Below are 10,000 nucleotides of genomic sequence, written 5' to 3' on the forward strand. Positions count from 1 at the left end.
TCTCTCATCCTTCTCTCTCTCTCTCTCTCTCTCCCTCTCTCGCCATCCCTCTCTTACCTCTCTCTCCACCCCTCTCTTTACCTCTCTCTCCATCCCTCTCTCCCTCAGTCGTCTGTGTTGTGTCTGCGGTGTCCTCTCAGTCTGGCGCTGTGAAACACACATTAGTTCTGCTAGCTCTGCCGTCCCTCAGCAGCTGGCTGTCATGTAGCTAGAACAAAAAACAAGAGCCCAAAACATAAAAAAAACGAGAGAAGCAGAGGGAGAATGGTAATTTTGTCCACAGGCTTTCAAAGAAAACAACAACAGCACCGTCAACAACAAACAAAAACAGAATGGAACAGAAAGGATTTCACAGTCAACTGAGGAAGAAAGAATAGATCTCATGCTTTCTGACGAGACAGTGAAATAGGACTGTGATCACACGGCCAGACTTGAAAGCCACACTGAAGATGAAATCCAATTGCTGTTGACTCGCAAAAAAGAATCCCTGAAAAAGGGCCCTGATTTGTCCCTGGTCTGGCCCTGGTCTGGCCCTAGTCTGGCCCTGGTCTGGCTCCAAACTAGCACTGGAGTCTCATTACTCTCACATGGAATTCAGCTGGTTCTCCTGCCGAGCCGACTGATGCAAGCTTTAAACATCTCTGTCTGTCTGTGATGCCTGAATGTGTACACACTTCGGGGAGGCATGCAGTGAGTTTCATTAGTGAGCTAGGAGGTTCATTTCTGTTTATCATTCTAGCATTTCAGTTAGCATTTAGCAAGTTAACAAAGCAAATGCAATAATTATACATAACCTTTAAATCACTAATTTAATCATGAATAAATGACATGCAAAGCCATTGCTCGGTGGTTCTTTATTGCATGGCAATCAGCAGGCCCTGCTGGTTCAAATAATGTGGCTCTTGGCCAAGCTAACAAGCTAACATACAAAATGCTCCAGACCTTATGCCAAAGTTAAAAGACCTAGCATCTGGTTTTGCTTGTGTAAACAAATCCTCATAGACATATTGTCAGTCGCACAGATCCTCACACAGTTTGCAAATGCACTTTCTGCTACACACACATTCATTAACACACATTTCACAGCTCCCCCCACACACGTACACAAACACCTTCTGAACTCTGAACTCTGAACTCTGCCCCCCTCCAGATGGCCTGACCGACTGCATGGACCCCGACTGCTGCATCCAGAGCCCCTGTCAGAACAGCCCGCTGTGCCGCGGCTCCAAGGACCCGCTGCAGGTCATCCAGCAGAGCCTGGCGCCGGCCCAGAAGGTCCGCTCCTTCTACGAGCGCGTCCGGATGCTGGTGGGCCGCGACAGCACCCACATCATCCCCGGCGACAACCCTTTCAACGCCAGGTAACACTGACCCCCACCCCCCCCCACATCAACTCACCTGGCCGCCACCTCTCTAACCAAAAGCATGTTCGGTGTGTGTGTGTGCAGGCGCGGGAGGTTAAGACACGAGCAGTTCTTTTGAATGCGGCGGTTGCACAGAATGCTGTCGTCTGCAATTTACAGCACACCCCGCCGCTGACCCAGTTCTGAGCTGAAGAAGCACGGCGCACTAGATAATGATGAGGGAGACTCTGTGCGGAGCTAATCTCCATAGCATAAAACAGATAGCATAATGTAGGCCATCTGGATGGATGGATGGGCCCAGTTTACGGTTGTGCTCTTGCAGCCCCTGTGTTGTATCGTAAAACCTACATACCAGTGCCTTCTATTGTCTATTGTGCTTATATTGATTACTTTAATAGCTACAAAAGATTGTTTTTCAAGCTACGTGAACAACGCAAAATGGCAGAGATTCGCCTATGTCTGGGTTCAGCTCATTACCATAGATACACTATCAGTAAGAAATTTGCAACCCAGGATTCATTAGGGCCTTCCAGCCTGCTTCTGTAGAATCACCATTAAAAGAAGAGCCCTCCAGTTTAGTAGTTCTTTGAGGAGCCTTTGTAAGTGTCCCCCCCCCCCCTACAATTAGCCTCTTCAGCTGGTCTTAGTCGTATAGATCCCTTCTGAGCCCTAAGATTGATTCCATAAGAAGTGGTTTGTTTTTGAGTGTTTTGTTTGTGGTCTGATAAGATGCACGATTCATTAAGAGAAATGCCTCTCCTGTCTCCCTCGGCCAGATCTCGCGTCCCTGATCCGGGTCAGTGCTGACCACAGACGGTACCCCCGCTGGTGGGAGTGAACGTGTCCTTCGTCAAGTACCCCCACTATGGGCTACACCCTCACCCGTCAGGGATGGGCACGTGAGTAGACCGCCCCCGCCCCCCCCCCCAGGGCTCTCCCCCAAAACACACCTATTCCTCCCCCACACCCACCTCCTCATCTTTCTGTCTCTGTGTGTGTGTTTTTTTTTTTTTTTTTTTCTTTGTCTTTCTTTTTTCTTTTTTTGGTGAGAGGGATGATTTTAACACAAATTAACACAAATACGTCATCATGAATGTGGATCATCGTAAACCAGAGCTGGACAAACTTATACCCTTTGACAAAAGTTATTATGAAGGGGAAGGCACAAAAAGGCATATTACAAAGAGAGAGAGAGAAATAGAGAGACAGAGAGAAAGAGAGAGAGAGAGATGACAGTGACATCTATCAATGCAGATTAGGTTAAGGGCCTTGCTCTTAGGCACAGCGGCATTAGTACTGAACTTTTTTGTCCCTCTAGATCGAGTAAAGTTTGATTCTGAGTGTTCTCTGAGTGGTTCTCCCCCCCACACCAACCCACACACCACACACACACCACACCACACACAAGTCCTCTTTCACTTTTGTAATGAAGGCGATCCATCAGGGGCGAGACGTTTTTCTATCGCAGCTCAAAATGCTCATTAAATGGTGGGCCCCATCTGTAAGAGAATGGTGTCATCAATAATGGACCGGGCCGTGAGTGGATATCCTCAGTCAGTCATCACACAACCGCTCTCTCACTTACTTTTATTTGCTCTTCCTGTCCCTCATCCGTCCTCTTCATTGCTCTCGCACTCCTTTAATGTCTGTCCCTCTCTTTCCTCTCTTCACCATCTCTCTCTCTCACCATCTCTCTCTCTCTCTCTCTCTTCTCTCTCTCCTCATCTCCCTCGCTTAACCCTCTCTCTCACATCTCTCTCCACCTTCCTGGGTTTTTTTTGTCGTTTTTTATTTTTCGTTTCATTTCAATCTTCTTTTCATGCCTTTTATGCCCTTTATCACTCTCCCATTCTCCTGTCTTCCTCTCTCATCTCTCTCTCTCTTTCTCTCTCTCTCTCTCTCTCTCTTTGTCATTCCCCTTTCCTATTTTTCTCTCTCCCCCTATCTCCTTTCATTCTTCTTAAATGTACCTACATCCCTCTATCAATTTTCCCAACCTCACTCAAACTTCTCTCCTCCCCTTCTCCCTCTCCCTCTCTCCCCCTCTCAGTTTTGACCTGGTGGCGAACGGCCGGTGCCTCCCTGACTCTTCACTTTGAGCGCGCCCCCTTCCTGAGCCAGGAGCGCCACGGTAGTGTGGCTGCCCTGGAACAGCTTCTACGCCATGGACACGCTGTGCTCAAGACCGAAGGAGAACACCATCCCGGCTGTGACCTCAGCAACTTCCTGCGGCCCGACCGGTGGTGGTGCCGTCGGCCCTCTCCTCCTTCTTCTCAGCTCCAGGCCTGCAGAACGCTCCCATCATCCCAGAGACTCAGGTAGCGCACTGTGAACTAGAGATCCATTCCCTTCATCTTCCTAGAGACTCAGGAGCTCACCTGTGAACTAGAGATCCGTTCCCTTTCTTCATCATCCCAGAGACTCAGGATGCTCACTGTGAACTAAGAGATCCATTCCCTTCATCATCTTCCTAGAGACTCAGGTTATGCGCACTGTGAACCTACAGATCCATTCCTTCAGCATGGAGAGGAGCACATTTAGAGTTATTGCAGGGATTTATTGCTAGGCCAGGGCTGGATCTGTCTCCTCATTAGGAGCTTTGTCATTCATCCCTGAGACATGGGAGCTTTTGTCATCTCATCCCTGGACATGGGAGCTTTTGTCATCTCAAGCCAACACTAGTACAGACCTGACCCTTACTCACTGACAGATTTACTACAGACGAAGGACTGTATCAGTGGGAAACTGTACATGTATGTGTCACAGATATCACTCTTTTGCACGAACACATGTGCTTGACAGTGTTACAGGACAGTTCTACGTGACAACCAGCAACTGCCAACACAATGGAAGGTCATAGCACTAACAGCTCATAGAGAAATACTTTATATAGGTTTACATTATTTTCATTCTATTGCTCCCTTAGAGTTTAACCAGTTGCATTGGCTTATGTCAATGCTTGTGAGGGGCCGAGCGGTACCCCCACGTTGTTTGGGATGTGGGCGACTGGAGTTGGTGGTGAGGTGGGGAAGAACACAGTGAGAGAGATAGTGGCATGAGGCACCCTTTAAATAGTCTGCCCATGGGCTAAATTGGTCCAATTATTCCCAATGGGATCAATCCATTGGCGCGGGGGGAGCCCCGGACTTGTACCATTCTAGTGGGGAGAACCTAGTCTCTGGCAGGGCAACATGCATAAAAAGCCCGTTTTTGTGCCACAGTGGAAAGGGGGGATTTCACCTTTCCACACTGCTCCTCCCGTTCAAAAAGAAATGAAGCACCTTCTTCTTCAAAAAAGAAAAGAAATGTGTGAGTTGGGTTGAGAGTCGAGTCACACACACTCGCTTGTAGTTGCTGTGTATTTTATGATCCTTTGTTTTCTTGGAACCGATGTGAAGGTTGTGTGGGTACGAGAGAGGGAGTTCAGAGGCCAACATGTTGTAGGGAGGGGTCAGTGTATAATGTGTCTTGGGAGGCAGTCTGCGGTCGGAGGGTACGGTAACCTTGCAGAGGGGTGAGACTTGCAGGCTTGGGGTCTCTCTCCATGATATTCATAACATGATTTGGTTTGACCTTCGGCAGGTTCTCATTTTCTCTCCTCTCTCGCTGACCTTCCACAGTTCTCTCTCTCCTTTTCTCTCTCTCCATCTCCATCTCTCACTCTCCAGTTCTCTCTACCTGCGTCTCCTTTGGTGGGTTTTAGAGAGTGCCTTAGTAAGTGTCACTCCGCGTCCATCTCTCATCCCTCCTCCCTTGTGAATCTGTCAAGTCTGCCATTGTCACGGCGACCTGATGCCTCGCCCCACATCGACACGCAATCATCAAATCGCTCTCTCTTCGTGGGCAGGGAGACGCATCGCGCTATTTTTATCTGCAGTGTCAAATGCTGTGCTGTTCTCTCAGTTTGTCATCTGTCTCTGTCTTTGTCTGTCTATCACTCTGTCACGCAGACCTCTCTCTCGCTCTCTCTCTCTCCCAGGGCTGTCTTGAAGAAGTAGAAGTATACTGGCTGCCTTTGTTGAGGGATGCAAGCTAGAAAGTTTACTCTCTCTTTCTCTCTTTCTCTCTTTGAATGACTGTGTCACTCTCTCTGGTGCATGCTGGGTGTCTATCCTGCCTGTCTATCCTTCTCTTTTCTCTCTTTAACTTCTTGTGTTGGGTTGCGGGTCTAGGCGGGCTTGGCATGGAAGGTGTTTGCTGGTTAAACTTCTTGTTTCTTCTCTCCCACTATTGTACTTTCTCTCTCTCTCTGTCTGTTTCTCTCTCTCTCTGTCGCTCTCTCTCTGTGTCTGTTTCCCTCTTCCTTTCGGATGGGTGATATGTGAAGGTAGAGAGGGTTAGAGAAGGTTAAAGTATGAGAATGAGACATAAGTGTGAGACAGGGGCCAGTATGCATGCTGTTTTTTGCCTTTTTTATTTGACGACGACAGTCTTGTTGGTTATACCTGTCTTTGTGGTGAAGTAATATGAAACATTTAAATAAACATGCGTTTAAGATCTCTCTCTCAATCTCTCTTTTTCTCGCTTCCCTGTCTTTCAGGTTCTCCACGAGCAGATCGAGATCCCGGGCACGGTTCTGAAGCTGTGCCACCTGAGCTCCCGAGCGGCCGGCTACCGCTCGCTGCTGAAGATCACCATGACCCAGGCGGTGGTGCCACTCAGCCTGGTCAAGGTGCACCTAATGGTGGCGGTGGAAGGACACCTCTTCCAGAAGTGGTTCCACGCCTCGCCCAACCTGGCCTACACCTTCATCTGGGACAAGACAGACGCCTATGGCCAGAGAGTCTACGGGCTGTCTGAGGCTGTCGGTAAGTGTATGATGAAGCTGGAGGAGCTGCCGTACTAAATGGGCAGATTCCGACGATGGGTAGAAGGAGCCATATGTGTATTACAAAATATATTTGGCTTTACGAGGTGTATTACAGTATACGTTTGGCTATATGTTTGGCTGTGTGTGTCTGTATATATCAAGAGTGTATTTATATTACTGTATACACATGAAGGACTTCGCTCTAAATGTAGTAGGGAGCGATCGGAAAAGCTTAGTGTGGACACAGCAAAGTTGTTCTTGTAGGTTAGTTTCGTGTAAAGAAAGTTGTGACATTCACTCTTTTCAGTCTTAAACAGTCCAAAAGGAGCCCAGAATCTTTCATTAATCTCACACTGCCCCCCCTTTGGCATATTCTCCCCCGGTTCTAACCGAAAGGGTTCCACCTGGCTGCCTCTTACCTCCCCCACCCCATCGTTCTCTCTCAAAGACCTCACACAGGGCCCCTCCTGAGCTCTGGATGAAGTGCTGAGTTCTCTACTTAGTAACCCCACACCACCCCCACCCCCCTGGTTAACCATCTCCTCTTAGCAGACGCAATAACGGGGCTCTGGAGCATGACTGCTGAGGAGGTCTATTAAACGTCAGGGGGAATTAGCGTTGGGGTCGGCTCGCCCTGGCCAGGGGCCCTGGGAGCCACTGGGTTATTAGGGATCGCTCACGCTGAGGGGGGGCCTGTCAGCGCTTACGCTGGCCAAGCAGAGCATGTATGGGGAGACTATGGGAGTGGGATATTGCTTTGAACAGCACTGTGTCGCTCACTGTGTAATGCACACACAGCATTTGCATAATGAATCGCAATTGTGTGTGTTCCTGAGAATGAGCGCGTTTGTGTGTGTGTGTGTGTGTGTGTGTGTGTGTGTGTGGTTGTATGTTTATGTATGTATGTAAATGTGTGTTTGTATTGATTTTTATAAGTATGCAAGTATGATTTTACGCACAGTATTGCTATAATGTGCCCTTAACGTGTCCTTCTGGCTGTGTGTTAATAAAAAAAACGATCGCTTTAGGCCTCATTAAAAGAAAAAACCTCACGACACCAGACCTTGAGGGGGCGTATTCACATTATTCTCTCGCCTCCTGGCTCTACGACAAAAGAGACAGAGCACAGTATGTTCCCCAGCATCTGGTCTACACAACAAGGTCTTAAAGCTAGACTAAGCAGAAACTAAAAAACGCTTGCTCTAATTATAACGTGTTTGAGAAGATTAATGTTTCGCACCGTGAGGAGTGGGTGTGACAGAAGCTGCAACTGTAAGTGCTAAAGAGAAGTCTAACGCCTTTCCAAGTGACAATCACTTAATGGATTGTGAAGATTGACACCAGTTTCACAATGTTCATTACTCTATATTTAGTTTATGTTTTGCTCCGATCATTAATGTTGTCATATTTATTTGAACGTCGTTTATCGATATTAGCCAATTCCAAACACAGTATCATGAAGGTGCAACATGAATATTTATGTACTCTTCTTTTAATCACAATGAGTCACTTATTATGTAATGATACGTATCTACCGGAGAGTTAATTAGCTTGTCTTTTATATTTACTTCCTTTTTTGTTATTTCCTGTTTATTTTTTTCCCCACGTAATTGGTTTTTATTTACCCGTTGCCCAAGGACACTGTGCGTCTTGGTTTTGAAAACGACAAGAAAAAACGAATATTAATTTCCTCTCATTATTCTCCGCGTTTAAGAGAACCTTGAGTCGAGGTATCTCCTGACGGTATGTCTGATCTATGGGAAGAGGCCCATGGGATCTGCATGTTAATTAATGCTGTTTGTGAGTTTCGAGGCAAAACAGAGACACAAACAACCACACTTGCATCAGCCCTGCACCTCTTTAGGGATGGAACTGGTGTATGTCGGGGAACAAAGATTTAGAATCACAGTTATCACTGACAGTCGACCCTGAGCTGTTTGAACTTTGGATTAGTGTTCAGACTCAGAGGATGTTCTTTTCTTTTCTCTCTCTCCCTTTCTCCCTCTCTCCACCTTTATCTCTTTCTCTCTGCTTCTGTCTGTCTCTTGCTGTGTCTCTCTCTTTTTCCATTTTGCTCTCTGAGTATGTTTTAATGGTGTGTTGATGTAAAAACTGTCAGTAGGTGATTTAATGAAGAGTGATTGATTACATCTCTCTCTCTCTCTCTCCCTCTCTCTCTCTCTCTTACATCTTACAGTAATGTAGGCTTTTTGAACAACTGACTTGTGTTTTGTTTTTGTGCTTGTTTTTCTTTCTTTCCTTTTGTTGTGGGTGGGTGTGTGTAGGGGGTGGAGGGGGGGGTGGTGAAGGGAACTGTTTGCTTGTGGTACCTTTAACTGTTGTATAATAAAAGTTTGTTCAAAATCAAAAAAAAATCTCTCTCTCTCTCTCTCTCTCTCTCTCTCTCTCTCTCTCTCTCTCTCCCTCTCTTTCTCCCCACAGTGTCAGTAGGGTATGAGTATGAGACGTGTCCCAGTCTGATTCTGTGGGAGAAGAGAACCGCTGTGCTGCAAGGTTACGAGCTGGAGCCATCCAGCCTGGGCGGCTGGTCTCTGGACAAACACCACACACTCAACCTGCGCAGCGGTACGGACACCCTCACACACAGACACACACAGACACACACACACGCACACACACACACAAACACACACACACACACAAGCACACATATTATATGCATAGACACATATAAATAGGATGTGCATGTTGTAACATACTCTAAACTAGAACCTAACAACATGTGTGCCCTACAAATCAACTTAATACATTATCATGCAACATATGGATTGTTGAGTGTTGACTCAAGCGTGTTGCTCTTTATTGATTGATCGAGTTATTGACCAATTCAATAACTTCCTCCACAAAGATGGAGGGTTGTGTGTTTATGTGTGTGGGTGTGTGTGTGTGGGGGAGTGTGTGTGTGTGTGTGTGTGTGTGTTTGTGTGTGTGCCTACAGGCAACATATGGATTGCTGAATGTGGACTCAAGCATGTTGCTTTTTATTGATTTATTTATTGATTGATTGACCAATTCAATAACTTAATCCACAAGGATGGACGGCTGGTGCTTGTGTGTAAGTGTTTGTGTGTGTCTGGGTGTGTGTGTGTGTGTGTGTGTGTTTGGGGGAAGGTGGGGTAAAAGCGTTATATCTCACCTCAGGTGCCCTGGCTTGAACAGCATGCTCACCTGGGCTGACCCCTGGAGAAGAGGCATTGAGACCCTCGGAGTAAACCAATAGCAGAGTAATGGCCCCACAATGAGTCTGCCGCTCCACAAACAAAAGAGCCTCATAAATGGAACTCATAAAAGCCTTGGGCGGAGAATTGCTTTTTCGTTATACTCATTCACTTTTTTTTCTCTCTCTCCCTCTCTTCTGTTTGTCTCCTTCAATTACCCCCTCACTATCTTTTTCTCCACTCTCTCTCTCTGTCTTCCTCTTTCCCTTCTTTCCTTCCTCTTTGTCTGTGATCCTTTCTCTCGCGCTCTGTAAATGCAGGCATCCTGCACAAGGGGAGCGGCGAGAACGGTCTTCATCTCCCAGCAGCCCCCCTGTGATCACGAGCATCATGGGTAACGGACGACGCTGCAGCATTCTCCTGCCCCAGCTGTAACGGACGCTGGCCGACGGCAACAAGTGCTTGGCCGGCCCGTCGGCGCTCGGCGGGCGGGCCATCGACCGGCAGCCTCTACGTGGGCCACCTCAACTTTGTGCCGTCGGGTGTACCCGTCCCTCAACACCACACGCCTTCCTGGAGCTCAGCCAGCTCAATGCCCCCGGTATTACCCCTTATTGATAACAGCTTCCCCCGGTATTACCCCTTAT

General features: G+C 47.4%; 2 protein-coding genes across 2 annotated transcripts in view; both read left to right on the forward strand.

Annotated features, from left to right (window-relative positions):
- LOC122133828 (teneurin-2-like) overlaps positions 1-1,974 on the forward strand; it is a 14,620-nt gene extending 12,646 nt beyond the window's left edge. The window contains exon 3 of the mRNA XM_042710764.1: positions 1,151-1,974. Within this exon, the coding sequence (XP_042566698.1) occupies positions 1,151-1,365 (215 nt within the window). The 3' untranslated portion in view covers positions 1,366-1,974. The remainder of the gene's footprint in view (positions 1-1,150) is intronic.
- A 3,907-nt stretch (positions 1,975-5,881) lies between these two features.
- Positions 5,882-9,732, forward strand: LOC122128566 (teneurin-2-like). The gene is made up of 3 exons (XM_042702795.1): positions 5,882-6,172; positions 8,617-8,760; positions 9,674-9,732. The coding sequence occupies exons 1-3, from the start codon at positions 6,001-6,003 to the stop codon at positions 9,730-9,732; spliced, it is 375 nt and encodes a 124-aa protein (XP_042558729.1). The 5' UTR covers positions 5,882-6,000.
- The last annotated feature ends 268 nt before the right edge of the window (positions 9,733-10,000 follow it).

This window comes from Clupea harengus, chromosome 20, assembly GCF_900700415.2.
Source record: "Clupea harengus chromosome 20, Ch_v2.0.2, whole genome shotgun sequence".
NCBI lineage: Eukaryota > Metazoa > Chordata > Actinopteri > Clupeiformes > Clupeidae > Clupea > Clupea harengus.

Excerpts from the sequence above, each read along its gene's own strand:
- LOC122128566 (XM_042702795.1), top strand. The coding sequence starts at position 6,001 with ATGACCCAGGCGGTGGTGCCACTCAGCCTGGTCAAGGTGCACCTAATG. Across the intron at positions 6,173-8,616 it reads CGGGCTGTCTGAGGCTGTCG|TGTCAGTAGGGTATGAGTAT; the intron begins GTAAGTGTATGA and ends TTCTCCCCACAG. Across the intron at positions 8,761-9,673 it reads CACACTCAACCTGCGCAGCG|GCATCCTGCACAAGGGGAGC; the intron begins GTACGGACACCC and ends CTGTAAATGCAG.